Source organism: Argentina anserina, chromosome 7, assembly GCF_933775445.1.
Source record: "Argentina anserina chromosome 7, drPotAnse1.1, whole genome shotgun sequence".
Classification (NCBI taxonomy): Eukaryota; Viridiplantae; Streptophyta; class Magnoliopsida; order Rosales; family Rosaceae; genus Argentina; species Argentina anserina.
Window position 1 is genome coordinate 13138478 of NC_065878.1, and position 21690 is coordinate 13160167.

The 21690-nt window shown below is 34.9% G+C and overlaps 1 protein-coding gene across 6 annotated transcripts; it reads right to left on the reverse strand.

Annotated features, from left to right (window-relative positions):
- LOC126801681 (MADS-box protein SOC1) lies at positions 1-6517 on the reverse strand. 6 transcript variants are annotated; one of them, XM_050529108.1, is made up of 11 exons: positions 6364-6491; positions 6018-6142; positions 5758-5900; positions 5452-5639; positions 1868-1955; positions 1591-1643; positions 1385-1484; positions 1139-1180; positions 700-741; positions 522-563; positions 1-390 (listed from the first exon to the last, which is right to left on the reverse strand). In XM_050529108.1, the coding sequence occupies exons 4-11, from the start codon at positions 5631-5633 to the stop codon at positions 259-261; spliced, it is 681 nt and encodes a 226-aa protein (XP_050385065.1). In that variant the 5' UTR covers positions 5634-5639; positions 5758-5900; positions 6018-6142; positions 6364-6491; the 3' UTR covers positions 1-258. The 6 variants fall into 6 exon arrangements, with proteins under 6 accessions (XP_050385065.1, XP_050385060.1, XP_050385061.1 ...); XM_050529103.1 differs by having other exon boundaries at positions 1591-1652; positions 6364-6489; XM_050529104.1 differs by having other exon boundaries at positions 1591-1652; positions 6359-6469.
- Between the last annotated feature and the right edge of the window lie 15173 nt (positions 6518-21690).

Sequence of the window (21690 nt, forward strand, 5' to 3'; positions counted from 1 at the left end):
CATGTTGAAACAGTAGTGCAATAATATTTTCTAGTCATACAAAATTACAACTCATAATTAATCACAATTTGAAAAAGACTACTATAGTCTTGTTAACTCCTTGCATAACTCCATGAATCAGTGGAGCAAGAATGAAACACAGAACAAACACAAAACAGTATGCAATTAATTCAGAAGTAAAGCATTTTATGTTTTCTGCTGATCAGCCATGGCTTGGATACAGTATTAACAAGCACAGTTCTCTGACCAGGGGGAAAGCTAGTGCTTTGTTCTCCTGTCTGGCGGTCCAATGTACAGTTCAGTCTCAACGTCTGAACTTGTACTACTTTCATTAGACGCCAAGTTTTCTCTCTGCTCACATACTTGTTGCCTCAGTTGCATAGCACCACACTATACAAAAAACATAATCATATTTTTACATGGCATGTAACCCTCATTCACATGTGGTAAGCCAGTAATGACAAAAATCATAAACAATATGAACAAAATTAAAGATGGTTATAATAGAAAAAAGGGTTTACCGTCTCAGTTAGTCTCTCATTTTCAGCTGTGAGGACTCTTGCCTGAAGTCATTAGAAAAAATAAAGGAAAACAAATTGGGTCTAGCTGGATCATTGACATGTGGTAAGCCAGTAATGACAAAAAGCATAAACAATAAGAACGAGATGAATGATGGTGATAATAGAGAAAAGGGTTTACCTTCTCAGTTAGCCTCTCATTTTCAGCTGTGAGGACTCTTTCCTGAAGTCAATAAAAATAAAGGAAAACAAGTTAAGTCTAGCTGGATCAAGCACAACTGTTGTTGGAATTGAAGACTACATGTACACAAGGGCGCCTCTCTTGCAATATTGTAATGTCAAAAGGCTAATCAAATATAAAAAGTTCTGCAAATCCCAAATTTTTGTCTAGTTTTTAATTCCTTCTAGTTCCTGGATCTTTCTGGTTAGTTACTGAATTCTGTTTTGCAGTTGATGTGGCAATTTCTTTTACCCATAAATTTCTAAAAAGTAAGCTGCTGTCACATATACTAAACAAATTCTGATAAGCCCAAATAAAAGCGCCTACAAAGACACAGGCAGAGAGATTGGTCGTAAGGGGCTTGCAGCCTGTAAACAAAAGTATTAGTGTAGCAGTTTACCTTTTCTCTCAATTGCTCGATCTGTTCCTTGAAAACCTGAGTCTGCAGTATAGATAAGAAAATGGAGCTTGTTAAATATTTATTTAATGAAAATGAGGAACTGTTATTCTCAGTACCTATTGTTGCATAATTTGTTTGGATTAAGACTAAGCGACAAAATCACAGCTGACAGTATTAGCAGTTCATAGTTTTCAAGATAAATTAATAAAAAAACGGCTGCAAATGTGTTTTTTTAGTGATATTAACCTTCCTTGCTCGAATGCTGTTCACACTCTTCTCCAACTGTTGCTCTACTTCTTGCAGTTCTTCAACGGTGCATACTCCTAGACTCTCTCCCAATAGCTTCCTGAGCCATTTGCAATTGAAATTTCATAAGATGCTTTTCGGAAACCAAGGAAAAGTACGTATGACTAATTTCTAAGATAAGAAAAGTCTCAGACAAGGTTGTGAACCTTTTTGAAACTTCAAGGTTCTCTATCTCCTTCATCATGCTAGTAGCTTCATGCTGGAGCCGCTGCCATTTTTAAAAGTTAACACCTCGTCAAGACAAGAATGGCAACAATTGTGTAGAACATTCATAGATGGTAATATACTAATATATGAGGTAAAAGAATATATGAAAAGGCATATAATTATATTTCTATTAGAATTTGGCTCCAATTCTTCCTCGATTACAATAACTTCAAGCACTTCTAGCTTTGGATTATCTTACAAAGAAAGAGGCATAACCTGCACATTTTGTTCACTGGCAACAGATTTGTTATTCGCTTGGTTGTCTTTGGTATGTTTCTCATAACGTTCTAAAGTTGCCTGCATGCTGAATTCAAAAAGAATATTAGTAGTTAACATAACATACTAGGAAATCCATATATACAATCAGTGGAAGAGTTCTGACTTCACAATGATAACAGAGACAGATTAGAATCTCAAACATTTCGTTGCAGATCGAAAAGTTCCAATTACCTAAGAACAGTACCTTGTAAATTTCTAAACTCTCTTTTGTGCTTTCACACAAATCCACTATTTCTAAATACCCTAATGACCTTATTAGTGAGCTCAATAAAAACCTAATCTCAACATGTATATATCTACATAAAAAGGATTTGTGAATCCAATAAGAGCTCTCTTCAGGCTCCACAGCGGCAGTCAACAGTCTCAAGACCATACAATAGGAGACTAGCTTTACATACCGGTAGACCAGGTGCACCTCTAATACTTTCTGAAGTTTTATCACAAGTATGAACTTACTTCAGAAATTCATCAATTAATTGACTTTCTGCACTGTTCCCTCTCTTGCAGCACACTCCAGCCAGGTCCAGACCTAAACTAGTCATTCGGAGATGCTCAGATTAGCTCCGTCCGCAACTGTTTAAAACTGTTTTATTATAATCTTCAACTCTTAAGGTTCCATTTATAACCCACAACCAATCTAAAACACCTTGAAGATGATGGAGACACAAACTGAATGGTTTAGACCAACCATACATAAATGACAGGTTAGAGACTAATACAAGCTCAGAAGCTTGAGCAGAGATTTAGCCAACAGTGGATAGCTGAATATCAAGTTAAAAGCAGCCCCAGCCCTCGTTGGCAGGGCAAACTTTCATGTAAAAACACAAGGAGAAGCACGGGGATCCTAAACCCTAAACTCACCCCACATCTTGCTAGACGATAGACACATAGCAAATCCATGAGTTAAAATTGAAGACTCTGAATCGTCATAACCTCTAGAGCAAATAAGCATTGGATCCCAAAAAACCAGCACTTGCTTTAAAACTTTAAGCTGTTTAAGAAAAAGTTTTAAATGTGAACTCGGGAAACATTTTCAGTAGAAAGGATACGTGCTTGTTCTCTTTTAACTTTATAATTTTATGATTTATGTAATGAATTATCGTCTTCAACATGAATTTGAGTGTTTAATTACATGACATTATTAGTACACAACTTGTACCTCATTTCCTGACTTGGAATGTTAGACATTAAAGCCCTTGAGGAAACTCGTACGAATGCAGCATGCGGACTATAAGCAAGCTCGTACAACCACGCCCTAAAGAGAAACTACAGATCGACAATTTTGAACTTGTACCCAAGTTCCAACATGAAATGTTTTTTTATAGAAAATGAAATATATATTTTACCAAAATAAAATTACAATAAAGGTTTTGATAAAAAAAACAGATTACAATAAAGGAAACACACGGTGGTGAAACTAGATTCCCCACAGTTTATCCGACCAACACTGCTAGTAACATGACTATCGCAGGAAGCAATAGACATGAGCCAAGAAAACTCAATCCCGAACCAATCAGATCTGTTTCCAGAAGTAGTCGATAACTAACTCCCTACCATTCTCAAGAAGAGAATCGCTCAAATAGCATAACATACCAATGAATTCTAACTATTCGTTAAACTCTCTCTTCAAAACTTTTAGGGAAAATTACAAAAATGGTACAATTTGTCATCAAAAATTATAAAAAAATCACAACTTATTTCCGATTATAAAAAGGTCACATCCATTTAAAAAATATATATTAAAAGATCAAGTTATATAATACAAAATTATAAAAAGGCCACATTTTGCCTTTCTTCATGACTATTTTACCCTTCTTTCTTTTTCTTCTCCTCCTTATATCTTCTCACCTAATTCCGACCATAATTTGGTTGTCCGCGACGGATTTGAACGTGATTGGTACCATTGGAAAAATCTATTTTCCCTCTTTAATTTGACACCATACCTACTTCGAACCGACCAACATACAAAGCGCAGAAATCCTCGCAAGAGGCTATTGCCTTTCATGGTGGTGCTCCAAGCTACTCTGGTGAAACCGGAGTCCAAGGCTCTCTAATTCTAGTTAATCTCTTTATTCTGAGCATACTCGTACCAATCTCCTTTGAATTTTAACATAATTTCACATGTTTAGACATTTATTTCAACATGTCACAAGCAGTCACACTGCTTTATGTGACTATGTTGTGACAAGAAATGCGAAAATAAAAAAGAAAAAAATGACTAAAAATGACGAACCTTTGTCTATTGCTATGTGATCTTCAACTTCTCAAATCAACCAATACGATTCAAATCATTAACACTGATGTTGTCGTACATAACACCATCAGTCATAGACTCACACTGCCAGTCACACAAAACATTCGTCAGCGTGTGTTCTGCAACTCGAATCTCCCTCAATTCGGAAAAACCAAACCCGAAATTACAAGCTCATCTCCTTAGCGTCTTTTCCGTCTAGTCTGATTTGGAAATCTACAAATTAAGACAGTGATTGAGAGAGGTGGAATCGATCTAGTCAAGAAAGATTGTCCAACCCGACTTTGGACGACGAAGTTGGCGGCTTCGAGATCAGCAAGGAGGTTCTAGGAGCAGTGGTAGTTGAACTAGGCTTGCTCCTTGTGGCCGGAAAAGATCTTGTAGGCGTGACCGGGCTTCTGGAATTGACCGTTGGCGTCGATCAACTCGGTTGGGTCTGCAATCAACGACAGTTGGTTGCCTATTAGAATATGTGGCCGTGATGAGTGCTGATCCGACCATGGTTCTTGGATTTGGAGGAGGTGGAGTCGAGGGCGAAAGAAAAGAGAGTTGCAGGAGTGGTACGAGTCGTAATTTTTACAAAAAATAAGGGCAACATTTTAATAAATTAAATTGGGAAAAGTAGGTGACTGTTTTCTAATTTCAAGTGTCAAAAATAATTTTTTTATAAATTCAAAATTTTATCCACTCTTTTAATAAGAATTATAAATTATTTTTCTTTAAAAAATATAAATTATTTAAAAAGTTGCTACAATGATATTAGTTAATTACCACACAAGCTAATATTAACTGAAGGGCACCTACAATGATACGGCTCACTGACCAAGTCACCAAACTAGTTGAAGGAACGGGATAAAGTGGGCTACTGTCCAGAAATGGAACAAAAGAGTTACGTAAAACAGTAATATGCCCCATTTGAGTTAAGTTCCTTTTTGGGAAAGTTTATGTTCTAGACTTCTAGTTAGCTACCCAAACATTTTTTAGAAGCTACAGAAAATAAAAAGGGCTAGATCAGAAAACTAAGATTCTTAAAATTGAGGATCTGGGTAAAAATTTCATGTATGTACATATGAGTATAAACAAAACCCTAAGCGAGATGAACACTACTCAAACATATGCATGGTACAGTGCTTTTTATGATCACAGAAACTTTACGCTGTTGCAAAAAATGGATCTGCGGCTTTAAATTGACACATTAAATCATCTAGAATTCTAGATGGAGTGCATGACTGAAAGCTCTTACAATTTGTGGGGGGGGGGGGGTACTAACCTGGAGCTTGCGAATTCGTAGAGCTTTCCTCTGGGAGAGAAGATTATGAGAGCAACCTCGGCATCACAGAGAATGGAGAGCTCGAAAGCCTTCTTCAGAAGACCGCTTCGCCGCTTCGAGAAGGTGACTTGACGGCTCGTGGCGTTCTCTATCCGCTTCATCTGGGTTTTGCCTCGCACCATTGTTTACTGTTCAATCAAGAAAAGAGGCAACGCCAAAGTAAAATCTCAGTGATACTTGGGAACAATGCATGAGCTCAGCCAAGAATGAAGCCTAATGCGTTAAAAAATGAAGAGTCAAACTTACCCAAATTTGGAAGATGAACGCAGCAAGTTATTGATAGGATTCTGAGTAGACCTTGGCAGAGAGATCAGGTAGAAGATGAGGAGAGACTTTCTTCAGATTCAAATGCGTTCTCAACTTCTCAAGCAATCTATGTCTGGTAGAATCTGTGTTCGATTATGAAACATAATGAGACTATAAAATGAGACATAAAACCAGTGGAGAAAACAAAGTCTCTCCCACTCTGGGGAGAGCCAATAAGAAAGGGAATAAGTAAGTCTTACGAAATTGGCCTTCTTGACAAATATGGAAAGAAAACGAAGAAGTCCTCAAGGACTTTGCAAAATATATATTTGGACGGTTTGCGTGATTGATGGATTCAAAAACCAAGATTTCTCTCTCAAACAGGCTAAAAATGGCAAAAAGAGTGAAAGAAAAGCGAAGTTAGCAAGTTTTACCGAATAAGCAAGGAACCCAGAAAAAACTATGTATCCCACATATGAGGAGGAAGAAGAGAAGCCAAAAGATGATGATAGAGAGCCAAGCAATGAAAATCTGAGGATTTTGCTCAAAACTTTGAAAGGAAAACAAACAAGACCCATAACATTCATTCATAAACATTGACCTTACTCTGAGTTGGAAGACTTGAGTCACACCCCCAAGCTAGCGTAAGAAGTAGAGGCCCTTTCCTCTCCTTCATATATATATATACACACAAAATCAAATATATATTTATATATATTTCAATATATATGTCTATATATAGCTAAATGAGATCTCTGTCACTCTCTGTGTGAAACCCCACCATGAAGAAAAGATGGAAATGTTACCATTAATATATATAAGACTATATGTGGTTTGCTTGTTTGGGTAAAACCCACAAACCCAAAGAAGAAAAATGAGGACACAAAAAGGGAACCTGAAGAAGACTGGGCACTTGAAGGTTCTGATAGAGAAAAAGAGAAAGGCTGGTTTTTTTTTACTACAATTGGTTTCATTATTAATATTTTCCTATGTAAATTTGGAAAGAAAAGCAGAAAAGGAGAGGAGAGGGGAAAAAGGGGAAAGAAAGAGAGGGAGTGGAGATATAAAAAAGGGAAGACTACAACAGGTCACTGTCATCCGTACAGCTGGGGAGGCTATGAACCAATCAGAAGTCGAAAACGCATAGGCTTATATTATTAAGTTAGTACTGTCAACAATGAATGGTAGCAGACCACACGGCCCACCACCTTGTCTGCAGATAAATATATATATTTTTCTATTTAGTATTTGCCATATTGGGATTGGGATCAGTGGATGATAGGGGTAAAATAAATGGAAGAGGAAAGTTACTGTGTTGCTGTTGTGTGAAGGCGTGAAGCTAATTAAAGCTTGATTTTTGGTTTGGTTTGTAGACTCTCTTAATGAAACTAGGAGTAGCTAAGAAAAACAAAATTTTAAATTTCACGTGACAAGCGTAATTCAACAACAATACCCGATTACATTTATACATATTAGGTGACAAGCATATAAGAGGCATTTTTATTGTTTTCATATATACTGACAATCACTCCATGTAGCCGAGTTGACAAGAATTTAAGTATGGAACTCCTAAACATAGGTTCGATTTCCGCTAACGTCGAATGAAGATAAATATCAAGCGCTATTCTTAGTGGCCGAAAGGAGGAAGCGTTATGACAAGATCACTTGACGCGGATTAGCCCTCATAACCTTGATACCCTTGAAGATACGGTTGGTGATTCTATAATGACAATTATAATTACTAGGCACCAGTCTAGTCTAGGGCCTCAATTTTTAGGGGATCTCAATACAAAATTTTGTATGCATAGATTTAAAAAATATATACTTAAGAAGAAAATTCTTCTTAATTATGCATGAGTTATGCAATAATCACTGATTATCTCTTTATTTCTTATTACAATGCATGAGTTCTGCAATGGGCACTAATTATAACTCTTTCTTTCTTATTATAATTTTTTTCCTTTAATCATTTTGAGGCATAAAAACTTTCTCAATTCATAGTTTTTCTTTCTCAATCCAACAAATAAGATGTAAGATTTTTGAAGCTCTTTATTTTGTATATTGCTAGATTTTTTGAGTTTTTTCCTTCTCTATTTTAGTTGAGACAAGATTTCATTATCGTAATTAGGTGAAAACATATGACTTCTAAGCTATTTATATGCTTAGAATAATGAATTTGTTTTGTCGTTGTTTGTACGATTTTACAATTATCCATGTTTCAACTTTCTTTGAAACTATGACCAATTAGGATTATTTTTTAGCATTTATTTTAGGACCTCAAATTTTTTTTCCCCATGAGCCTCCATCCACACAGGGCTGTCCCTGCTTGTATACAATGTATATACTTTTTCCATCATATACATGACTCACCCAGATGCCTTGACTACGTCATAAATGGCATACTATGGCTAAATTTATGAGAAAATTTAGTTTTAATCAAAAGCAAAGTAACCAGTGACAATACCGAAGTAAATGTTGACGCTACCTATCCCTACCTCGATTTATTTGAATTTTGTTTTTTGAGAAATAACCATAATTTATGCACTAAAATGATTTCTAAGCATGTTTTTTTCTAACATTTCAAATCTAACCAAATTAGGAGTTAGTTAGACTACAATACCCTTAATGAACTATCCTCTTTTCTAATTTGTTTATCATTGTTCTTAGGCTTCTATTCCTTCCGCTTCTACAAGAGACCTTTTACCATTCTTGAAAATATGTATATCGATAACTTCTTTTTCCTTCTTTTTTATCGATGCTTGTGATCTTTACTTTGTTTTTGTTTTAGGATTTCAGTTTTATTTAGGGTTCTTCAAGACTTTTTAGATTGAGTTTAGTTAAAGCTCTGGACAAATTTGATGGTGTGAGAATTTGACAATTTGAACATGGTTCTCCCTCATGTTACATTATTTAATAATTGTGATTAGTTATTGCGTTTAGTATGTGAATTCGAAAGGGATATGCATCAATATCAATATATGTGAGAGAGATACAAGATGACACTTGAGTTATGTTTAAATTAGTAAGATTCTAGACATAGTTATCACCATATTTATCTCAGAATTTGTAAGAGTTTTCTTTTTTTGAAGATCAACGATATAATAGAACCAAAAGGATTACTGATGTGCTTGTATTATCCTGTATTTCTATGCATCATATCCAAACTCTAAATACGAATAGAGATTAACTACATTCCTAATACCACTCTATCTAGGAAAGGAAAAAACCATCTCTAATATGGAAAACATCTTTTACTCCAAACCCCTTTTCCATAACAATCTCCATATACCCAAATATATATCAATCTACCCATAATCAAATTAGTGGAGACTTCTTTGGTAGGAAAAACAAACCATAATCTTTTCCTACTCCAATTAGGAAACAACTTCAATTCTTCTTTTGCTATATAATCTTCATGACTTGTCCTCCACACCTTTTGGTTCTTCATCAACTGTATGGAGGCCAATTTCGCGTACCTTCAATCTCTCTCTTTGGTCTTTCATGCACCTTTCACCATTAAGTACCTATACATTCACAAAGAACACTATAAGTACAAGTTTAATCAAATAACCTCATCTAAATAGTAAGTTGAACCTCCCACATTCTCAATACGAGAATAAGTCACTTGGTATCAAGAATCAATGATCATCCTTTTCAAGATATCAAGTGACATGATCATAGGTTCTAATAAACTAAAACCAAACTCAAAACATTAACTTAGTCTCAAAACAAAAATAAACAAAAACACCATAAGTTTTGTGCATTGCACTTAAGGTACAAAACCAAAGAAAGAAAACGAAAACAACTTAGTCTCATGCAAGAGACAACAGTTCGAGCCATCATAAAACATAAACAACCCGTGTACTTGATGTCTCCCCCTAAGGTGATAAAGCCAAAGGAGGAGAAGTCTTGATCATGGGAGCAGGCTAGGCATGGCCACCACGGCGTGCCAAGCGTCCGATCCTTCGATGCCCTCAGATGGAATTGTAGTTGGGCCACGCATGAGAAGGAAGGTCACCATTCGCAGGAACAACACCATTTGCTGGAGGAAGATCAGTGCCTAGATCACCAACATGAGGAGGCAATGGAGAACGAGGAGCATGAACCTGTGCAGCCAGAAGAGAATCTTGAAGACTCTCATGAGCATCAAGCCATGCAGTTTGAATAAAAATCCGACTCCGGGCATCACGACGCTCACGGTCACAAAGGACAGTATCCCAAAAAGGACTCCCGGCTGTAGGAAGGGGAGGCGGAGGCGGCAGAGACTCCGGGGAGCTGGACAACGAGGAGGAGTTGTAGGAGTTTACCGGAGCCGCTAGGGAAGCAAGAGGTGCCTGAGGAGGCTGGTGAGGAAACATGGTCTGCGTTTCCAACCCAAGTTCGGTGAGAACGCCAACGGCAGCCTCAAGATGAGAGAGATGCACAGTGATAGCCTCATGAACAGCCTAATGGAGAAGCTGAATACGGTCTATCTGAGTTTGGAACTGAACACCAATGCGAGAAAGGGCATGGTTGATATCTCCAAGTGTCACATGAACGGTCGCAGAGGCAGCTGACAGAGCGTTGGTTAAAACGTCTATAAAAAACCCTGTAAAACATCATCGTTGGTATAGAATAAGCAGGGATCGTTCTTTCCGGGGAATTAAAGGGAACTCTAAACTTTTAGTGTTAACAAATAATGGGGGGTTTGAGATTGATTATTAACTACTGAAATAAAACATAAATTATTATTTACATGATCGACTTCTCTTTAACAAACTTAAACCAAATTTATAATTAGACCACATAATTATAAGTTCGAACCTATCATGCATTCTAATTCATTTGATTATATACATTTAGACACCAATACAATTAGAGCCTTAGGGGATCATCTAATCATCCAAGATTTCTATTGACGTTTAGGTTGACTTCGGGCCTCACCTAAATTGCATGCAATCAAGTTTAACAACACTTAGGGTAGAAATCAAACAAGATTACATTTAAGCACCAAATCTTTGTTGGAGACATGTTTCATGTATGACGTCACCCACCATGGTTTCACATGCAAATTTCCAGAATTTTTACCACTTTTAATCAACACAAACCGAACCTACTTAGGGCATGATTCGATTTGTGTTAATATGGTTGATGAATCTAGCATTCAAACACAATCTTAGGGACTGCATCCAAGCACTAAATTCATATGCACATATCTGAAAATTATTTAAAAGTATGAGAAAGATGATTAGAACACAACAATCGAAATACAAACGTTAATAATTATAATAACATAGATTCGGCATAGTCTCAAAAACATATCAAATACAATCTGAAAATTCTAAAACAAATACAAAACCAATATTTCCACATAAACAACAACTTACAATCTTCATAGACAAAGATATGTAGATTAACACAAATAGACGAAGCCATGGAGATGAGTTGTGAGAATCACACGTTGTATGAACCTTAGAGGTACGGCTGCAATAAGTGAAACTCGGTGGAGATGATGATGGTTTTGGGGTGAACGGCTTGGTTAATTTGTGAGGAAAGTTTATGGTGGTTTTTTGGTAGAGTTTTAGCTCATGAATGCTAATGAGAAGTGATTTTATTTGAGATGTGAAGCCATGTATATATAGAGGAAAGAGGGAGGGTTTGAACTTGTCTCTTTCTTGCTATAATAATGTCATGTTTTATTCCATAAATCATGTCATGTTTTAAAACTTTAATGATCATCTTCTATTTAATTGTTGCATGACTTGGCTCCATCTCTTTTTCTTTAATTATCTCTTCAATCCAATCTGAAAATAAGAAAATAAAATCATAAGTAAGAGATAATTAGTTTCAAAACTTAACAAGGATTCCTAGTCAAACTAGGACTCTATACCAATTATGCGTTTTTTAAACTCATGTAAGCATAAAAATGCATCCAATACCGCCGAAAACTCTTATTACGACTCAATGACTCAATAGTACAACAATAAGGGTAAGCAAAGTACAAATTGAGGTAAAAACATGTTAAAAACGTCGCACAAAGTGCTCATATCAACTACCCCACACTTGCCTTTTGCTAGTCTCTTAGCAAAATAAAACTAAATAAGACACTATTGCCCCTAAATGATTGCCTCAGAATCTCAAAACACATAGCTTTCAAGTTTAAGCATTTGAATGTAAGAACATAAATTCCAAGTTTCATAAACATGCTTCATAGTATGAATTAGTCAAATACGAGATAATAAGCATTTAACATGTTTAGTCAATCCAATCCTCCTCACAAGACATACTCTTTCTCTTCTTTTCACTCATATTCATGGTTATCATTCACACACAAGTATATGCAAGAGAAATGATATTAAGGCATCAAATAACTTGCATATTTCAACAAATGAAAGCACTTTGTGAATAACAGAGGAAAACCTCATTTAACAACTAAGTGCACAAATGGACCAAAACCATATGCTCAACTCTTGTGATCATCTCCACAAACCAAGATTTGCTTATTTTAAGAATCATTAGGATCATTAGATAAGGTAAATATTTAGGCGTAGCTAAATGCGTGGAATATCAAAGAATCACAAATGTCATCCTATAAACTTAGCAGAATAAACATCACCCTTATTACACCAAACTCCATTGGGGGCTGAATATAACAAGTTGGACACAATCATCATTCTAACCACAAAGTGAACATGCACAAAGGTAAAGTAAAATTTTGTAGACCTTCAATTACAACTCAACTCCAAATCACAAATGGAAGACAACATAACTTTTTTTTTTCTTTTCTTGCCGAGTTCATCATTTTTTTTAAATCTTTTTCTTGTTTTTTTTCTCATCAATGCTTGCTTAAAAACTTCTTGATTCTCTTTTTTATTTTCAAATGTCTTCCACCCCACACTTATTTCATGCATCATCACAATATCATCTCAACAAGAATTCTGCCAAGTCTATAAGACAAGGTAGAGGTAACTATACTAAGCATAGAAATAACATACGTGATGAAGAAAAGACTCAATGTAGGCTCAAATGGGGTTCAACTAAGGGGTCCCAAACATGACACATATATAGATACATGACTGTTTGGCTAAAGTGGTGGTATTCCTAGAAATGATCTATAAATCACTTTCAAAATCAGAGCATTTTATGACTTAAAAGTTTCAACAATCACAAAAGTGAGTTCTAGTAAATTCTAGAGTCCATTAAAAACTATGACACATAGCTATTGAATATGCAAAGAATAGTGACGATCATGAACAACCACGAAATTTCATATTACATCTCATAAATAAAGTACATATAGGCTCAAAAACTCACAGGTTATTATGGACTTAAACTAACTAAACATGTATAACATATTACATTCAATCTAAATCTCACATGTTCATACCAAATCCACATCATCAATGAAACTTACAATTATTCGTATGAAATGCAAAGCCATCATCTATGTATTTAGAGACATAATCATCATAGACTTTAGGGGCATCCTAAGACTTAATAAAGCAATACAATTTTTGTTTTCATTTTTTTCGGATTTTTTTATATCATGACACAAACAATAAATGAAAACAAAAACAAACAATCAATAATCTTGCAACCCTACCCCACCCTTAGAAAATTACGTTGTCCTCAATGTAAGCTCAATAGTAAGAATGTAATTCATAAGCATAGAATAAGATCACATATCAACACATATACAATTCAACCATAAGAGTGAAGGGATTAGAAAATTCAAGCTCTCGTAGACGACTCCTCCACAGATACGGTTGAAATGGGTTGCCTCTCATGCAGCGCTTGAGTTTTATAGTCTCTCAGCCTAGACTCTCTCATGTTCATTCTCCTTTAGGTGCATCTCTCACAATTGTCTCCTCATGCGTGTGCTCCTCAAATGGCTCATAATAGGGCTTAAGTCGATGCCCATTCACCTTGAATGTCTTCCATGTTTTATCATTTTGAATCTGAACTGCACCATGAACAAACACGTTAGTAACAACAAATGTATCAACCTAACGCGAACGAAGTTTCCCTGGAAACAACAAAAGCCTCGAATGGAATAATAGAACTTTCTGGCCCATTTGAAACTTCTTTCCTCTAATCATTTTATTATTATTACTTTTTATTTTCTTTTATTCTTAATTTTTTTAATGTTACGAAATCTACAAGTGTAAAATATTATTAAGTCTAAAATTTTATTCACACACAATCATAACATTTAAGGTACGTGTAACAGAGGAGCTAACTGTGCAATGGACTGAACAACCTCATGTAAGGGTCTTGCTTTATTCGATATACCTTAAAAGTTAGAATATCATTTTCTTTTGAAACTATATACATCTATTTATACAAAGTTATTTTGTAAGTTATAAAGCGAGATGAACGTGCGGCCTAAGTATGTTGCCTAGACACAAACTCATTCATTTGTTTTCAGAAGGCTGGATAGCTAGAATCAGATATAGTCACAAGGCAAGACTCATTTGTTGGACACCACGGAGGCTACACCCTCGAAAGGATGTTTCCACTATCGACTCCATCACCGAGATGTATGTCAGTCTATGAGTTTCTGAGATCTAATTTTATAAACCTTGAACTAGAGTAATGAAAATAGCATGCCCCTTACTCAGCTCGGAATAAATTTGTGTACTAGACTGCTCGCAAAGTGTTAATAAAAGCCGTCTTCAACCCCAAGTGACCTTAGCAAGGTACAAATGGAGGGTTAGAGCTACTATTAACAAAATTGATTTTACATATTCTGTTCACTTTATAACTTACAATAAACTAAGCATAAATAAACATTTAGTTTCCTTAAAAAATTAACAAGTATCTTATATGCATAGTACAACAAAATTAAAACATTTATCACAAAAAGATATATAAAAAAATTTAAAATTTTTACTGTACGTATTTTACTGTTACCTAGTACTGTTCACATACATATATTTATTGTTTTTTTTTTCGATTTACTGTTTACTGTACACAAAATTTATAATTAAATTTTTATTTATTTTACACTTTACAAAAAAAATAAAGTAAATTTTTTTTACAATTTACAAGTATTTTTACATTTTTACACTTTACAAAAAAGTAAGAAAAATTTACAGAGATTTACTTTTTTTTAGATGTAAAAAATACTTATAATTGTTTTTACTGAATTTTACTGTTCACCGTATTGTTCATAAGAATTTATTTTGACAAATATACAATATAGTACAAAATTAACACTTCAAAGAGTTGAGATTTTCTCAATTCCCCGGCAACGGCGCCAAAATGATAGAGCGTTGCTTAAAACGTCTATAATAAACCGTTTAAAACATCATCGTTAGTATAGAATAAGCAGAGATCGTTCTTTCCGGGGAATTGAAGGGAACTCTAAACTTTTAGTGTTAACAAACAATGAGGGGTTTGAGATTGATTATTAACTACTGAAATAAAACATAAATTATTATTTACATGATCGACTTCTCTTTAACAAACTTAAACCAAATTTATAATTAGACCACATAATTATAAGTTCGAACCTATCATGCATTCTAATTCATTTGATTATATACATTTAGACACCAATACAATTAGAGCCTTAGGGGATCATCTAATCATCCAAGATTTCTATTGACGTTTAGGTTGACTTCGGGCCTCACCTAAATTGCATGCAATCAAGTTTAACAACACTTAGGGTAGAAATCAAACAAGATTACATTTAAGCACCAAATCTTTGTTGGAGACATGTTTCATGTATGACGTCACCCACCATGGTTTCACATGCAAATTTCCAGAATTTTTACCACTTTTAATCAACACAAACCGAACCTACTTAGGGCATGATTCGATTTGTGTTAATATGGTTGATGAATCTAGCATTCAAACACAATCTTAGGGACTGCATCCAAGCACTAAATTCATATGCACATATCTGAAAATTATTTAAAAGTATGAGAAAGATGATTAGAACACAACAATCGAAATACAAACGTTAATAATTATAATAACATAGATTCGGCATAGTCTCAAAAACATATCAAATACAATCTGAAAATTCTAAAACAAATACAAAACCAATATTTCCACATAAACAACAACTTACAATCTTCATAGACAAAGATATGTAGATTAACACAAATAGACGAAGCCATGGAGATGAGTTGTGAGAATCACACGTTGTATGAACCTTAGAGGTACGGCTGCAATAAGTGAAACTCGGTGGAGATGATGATGGTTTTGGGGTGAACGGCTTGGTTAATTTGTGAGAAAAGTTTATGGTGGTTTTTTGGTAGAGTTTTAGCTCTTGAATGCTAATGAGAAGTGATTTTATTTGAGATGTGAAGCCATGTATATATAGAGGAAAGAGGGAGGGTTTGAACTTGTCTCTTTCTTGCTATAATAATGTCATGTTTTATTCCATAAATCATGCCATATTTTATGCCTTTAATGATCATATTCTATTTAATTGTTGCATGACTTGGCTTCATCTCTTTTTCTTTAATTATCTCTTCAATCCAATATGAAAATAAGAAAATAAAATGATAAGTAAGAGATAATTAGTTTCAAAACCTAACAAGGATTCCTAGTCAAACTAGGACTCTAGACCAATTATGCTTTTTTAGCTCATGTAAGCACAAAAATACATCAAATACCGCCCAAGACTCTTACTACGACTCAATGACTCAATAGTACAACAATAAGGGCTAAGTAAAGTACAAATTGTGGTAAAAACATGTTAAAAATATCGCACAAAGTGCTCTTATCAGCAGCGGCAACATCATGGGGGGGGGGGGGGTTTGGTGAGCAACATCACGCCTAACCTCCTGCATCTCCCAGCGAGTTGAACGAGCACCACTTATGATGAAAAACCTACACACTTGAACACACTGTGAGAGTAAAGAGTCGAAAGAAGGTATAAAACATGTGTGAGAACAACCCTAGCCTTGTGCGTGATATATATATGAATAGACGTGAAGGACAAGGATGCATGAGATTGTGTTTCCTTTTCAATGAAGATGATGCATGTAAATAAGGAGTATATTGGGAAGATACCACGGTGCATAAAAACGAGATTCACCAAACCAAAGAAGGTATGCAGTAGATAACCTACCCGAAAGATAAGCAAAAAGATTTTGCAAGACCTAGAGGAAGATAGAGTAGATCGATGCTGAGAAGGAAAGTGAGCTTTCCATATAGATGAATCATACACATTCATATGACAAGAGAGAAGATTAGCGAATCATGAAACAAACACAATCACCCTATAGATCTTTCCAAAAGATGAATCATAATAACCATGAGTAAGAAAAATATGCACTGGTTAATCTTGTATGAGATGCATTATGACAAAGAGGAATACACATATATGTCAGTGAGTCACTTACCTTTCATAAAAAAATAAGTAGACAAGAATGATCATGGTAAGGAAGGAACCATGATCAGACCAAAGTGAGATCAACTAAGGTTAGAATCCACAAATAATAAAGTTGCAGACTACACTAAGGACCAACAAAATCTGACCAAACTCACACTATACTCTCAATAAGATTGACAGAGCACACACTGACAAGGTATCACTAGATAAGTCCAAGCATATCATACAACTATAGTAAGAGTTAATACAATGACCTGAACATTCAAGTTGAGCAAGACAATACACTTTATCAACCACACAAACAAGCATCCTCGAGTAATATGCATGATTATTAGCCAATAGTAAGATGTGATGTGCATTTGAATATACTTCATAATGGGAATGAAAAATGAGTGATTAAATACGCAAGCAAACTTAAACGACACTCCCCCTATCTCTCCATATAATCACCTTATAACACCATAATTCGATTTTTCTTATTTTGATAACATAAGCCCAGTACATTGATGAGACAATTTTCAACCACCGTGGAGACCAAGCCAGCCAATTCCAATAGGTATTGAGTAGTTAGTCAATCCGTGGAGAGGAGAGCTAGCCTCGCCTAAAAATATTATATCATCTGGGGAGACCAAACTAGTCCATTCCTCTAGGAGTCGAGTAGTTAGTCAACTCTTGGAGATGTAGAACTAGTCTGGCCTATGACTGCATGCGCAAACATTTTTTTTACATGCAGTCAATATCTATAACATCTATTCAACTACAGCGGCTCCTGATTAGGTGACTCAACTCAGATTTGTCCACCACTATGAAGTATGTGTATGTGAGAACTAAACATAACAGCTAATAACCGTGAATGACGTCAGAGAACACATGAGGTGTGATCCAAAGCAACAATGTCAAAAACACTAAAGAACAAACATGTAAAGTGCAGTAACTCATCCATAGTAAGATAAGATCAAGGACAAAGGAAGATTACCTTGACATATGCACCCACCAAAACTGTTATTTATCAATATTGAGAGCAAATTCCAATGGCATTACATAAGGTTAGAAAGCGGTAAGTATCTAGAGGTTTGGTAAACAAGTCTGCCGATTGATAATTTGTAGAAACAAATTCTAATGATAGAATATTCTTATCAACAAGTTCACGAATGAAATGATAACGTATATCAATGTGTTTAGTTCTAGTATGCTGAACATAATTCTTGGAAATATTAATAGCACTTGTATTATCACAGAATATCACAAGTTTTCTTTGCGGAATACCATAATCCTTAAGTATAGAATTCATCCAAAGCATTTGAGTACAACAACTACCTGCGGCAACATATTCAGCTTCTGCAGTAGACAATGAAGTACAATTTTATTTCTTACTATGTCATGCAACTAAATTCTTACCAACGAAGAAACAACCACCACTAGTGCTTTTTCAATCTTGCAGATTGCCTCCCCAATTCGCATCAGAATAACCTGTAATTTCAGCATTAGTGTCATACGTATAAAATACCCCACATGTTATACTGCCGGAAACATAACGAATAATTCTTTTATCAGCCTCCAAATGCGATTCTTTTGGGTTAGCCTGAAACCTGGCACAAACACCTACACTAAAAGATATGTCAGGACGATTGGGAGTAAGGTAAAGCAAACTACCAATTATACTACGATATTTAGTTTGGTCAACAGACTTACCATCAAGATCATGACATAACTTTGTAGTGGTACTCATAGGTGTACGAACAGATTTCTTCTCAGTCATATCAAATTTCTTAATAAGATTTTCAGCATATTTAGATTGGGATAGAAAAATACCATTTTGATTTTGTTTAATTTGCAAGCCTAGAAAGTAAGTGAGTTCACCACACATACTCATTTCAAACTCATTAGTCATAACTTTAGTGAATTCTTTTACTAAAGCATGAGAAGTAGACTCAAAAACAATATCATCAACATATATTTGTGCAACCATTAGATGACTTCCAACATGTTTAACAAACAAGGTTTTGTCTATAGTACCACAAAAAATATCCTTGAGAAATAAGATAAGTAGAGAGTTTATCATATCAGGCACGAGGAGCTTGTTTTAGACCATAAACAACCTTTTTAAGTTTCCAAACGTAATCAGGATGGTGAATATCTTTGAATCATGGAGGTTGTTCAACAAACACTTCCTCCTATACTTCACCATTTAAAAAAAACAGTTTTTACATCCATTTGAAAATAACTTAAACTTACGGTGACATGCAATGGCTAGCAAAAGTCTGATGGATTCAAGTCGGGCCACCGGGGCAAAGGTTTCATCAAAATCCAAGCCTTCAACTTGAGAATATCCTTGAGCAACTAGTCTAGCTTTATTTCTTGTAATTGTGCCATGTTCATCCATTTTATTCCTGAAAATCCACTTAGTACCAACAACATTAGTATTTTTAGGACGAGGAACAAGAATCCATACCTCATTCTTTTCGAATTGGTTGAGTTCTTCTTGCATTGCATTGATCCAATCATCATCTAGCAGAGCCTCCTTGATATTTTTTAGGTTAAATCAAAGAAACAAAACAAAAACATTTTAGTTTGTTAGTTTCTTTACCTTTTTCTTGAATAAAGCTTACTAGAGTTTTGTTTATTTCCACAATCTCTGTGTTGGAGCATCCATAGTCATCTTCTTTTGATGAAGTAATCACAACAGTTTTCCTTCTTGTGCGAATGTCTTCACCAGTATCACCAATGATATCATTGGATGAATGATCTTTCCTAACCTGCTTGAATCCAGTTCGATATTTTGTTGCAGGTTGTAGATTGTTATCCACTTCTGTGACTGCTTCCTATGATTGCACATTCTTATCTTTTGAGCTAACTATACTTTCATCAGATAAATTAGACACATTAAAATTATCATCAACAGAAATATTTATGGAATCCATGATAGTTCGAGTTTCTTTATTATACACTCTATAAGCACGACTGTCAAGAGAATAACCAAGACAAATACCAGAGTCTGATCTTGGAGCAAATTTAGCAAGATGTTCACGATCTTTTAAAATATAGCAAGGATTTCTAAAGACATGAAAATAACTTACATCAGGTTTCTTACATTTCCATAGTTTATATGGAGTATTATTTGAACTTGAACGAAGAAGAACTCGATTTCCAACATAGTATGCAGTATTTACCGCTTCAGCCCAGAAATTCTCAGTTAAACCAGATGAATGTAACATCAACCTTGCCATGTCCAATAAGGATATGTTTTTACGTTCAACTATTCCATTCTGCTGAGGGGTTATAGGAGCTGAAAACTCATGAAACACACCGTAATCTCGACAATATTTAAAAAAATTGGAATTTTTAAATTTAGTTCCATTGTCAAATCTAATTCTAGCAATTTGTAAATTATCTTGTTGCTTTTCCACTACAAGTTGTTTACTCATTTTTTTTCAAAAGAATCAAATGTCTCACTCTTATCCTTTAGAAAATCAACCCATGTAAATTGAGAATAATGATCAACTACAACAAAAATATATTCCTTTCCTGCCATACTTACAGTAGTAGATGGTCCCATTAAGTCCATATGTAACAATTCCAATGGTTGAGATGAGGAGGAAGCATTCACAATTTTATGATTTGCACGAGTTTGTTTAGCTGTTTTACATCATCCACATATAACATCAGTATGACTACTTAATGTAGGTAAGCCTCTTACTAATTTTTACTAGATAATCTAAGCAAATCCTGAAAGTTTAAATGACCAAGACGCTTATGACAAAGTTCCATCGCTTCCTCAACTGAACTAGTCCTCAAACACGATTCCGAGTTGTTAGATTTCAAATAAGAGGCAACATGACAACAATTATCTCATGATCTATCTCCTCTCATCACAATTGTATCATCTTTGTCAAAAACAACACAACAACGTTTATTAAACCAGATATCCTCATACTCATCAGCTAATCGACTCACACTAATAAGATTATTAGATAAACCTTCAACATAAAGAACATTATTTAAGCAGGTAAGATCCTGAGATTTGATTGAGCCTTTCCCTTTTATTATTGCTTTCCTCCCGTCTCCAAAAGTGACGGCACCTGACACACCTGATTCTTTTAAGTCAGAAAACCAATGTTTGTTACCACACATGTGTCTAGAGAAAGCATTGTCAATATACCAAGTGTCTTCTTGTCTAGCAGATAAAGCAGTAATAACAACATTACAAGTAACCTCAATTTCATCCGATTAATAATCTATATCAATATAGCACAGATTATAAAAAGCTTTTATGAAATCTTGATTATCCTTTTTCCTCCAAACTTTCTTACATGAATATCTCCTAGCAACGTTCACATCATGTTTAGTTTCTTTATAAGATTTGGACAAACCAACAAAATGAGAGATATCAAGTAAAAACTGACTATATTCTTCCAACTTACTTCGAATATCTTTAATATCTTTCTCATACCTATCATCTGGGTTGGCAACATTTGATTTGAAGGAGGTCTGAACATTTTCAGATTTTTCCTGCCCTTCAACATATTTTTCACATTCCTTCGACCCTGATTGTTCACGGACAAATTAGTGGAAAAATTTGAATTTGTCGTTGAGCTAGACTTACC

Coding starts and splice junctions, on each gene's coding strand:
- LOC126801681 (XM_050529106.1), bottom strand. CDS start 5,633: ATGGTGCGAGGCAAAACCCAGATGAAGCGGATAGAGAACGCCACGAGC. Junction 1,181..1,384: donor ACAGCATTCGAGCAAGGAAG/GTTAATATCACT, acceptor TCTATACTGCAG/ACTCAGGTTTTCAAGGAACA. Junction 742..1,138: donor TCGAGCAATTGAGAGAAAAG/GTAAACTGCTAC, acceptor TATTGACTTCAG/GAAAGAGTCCTCACAGCTGA.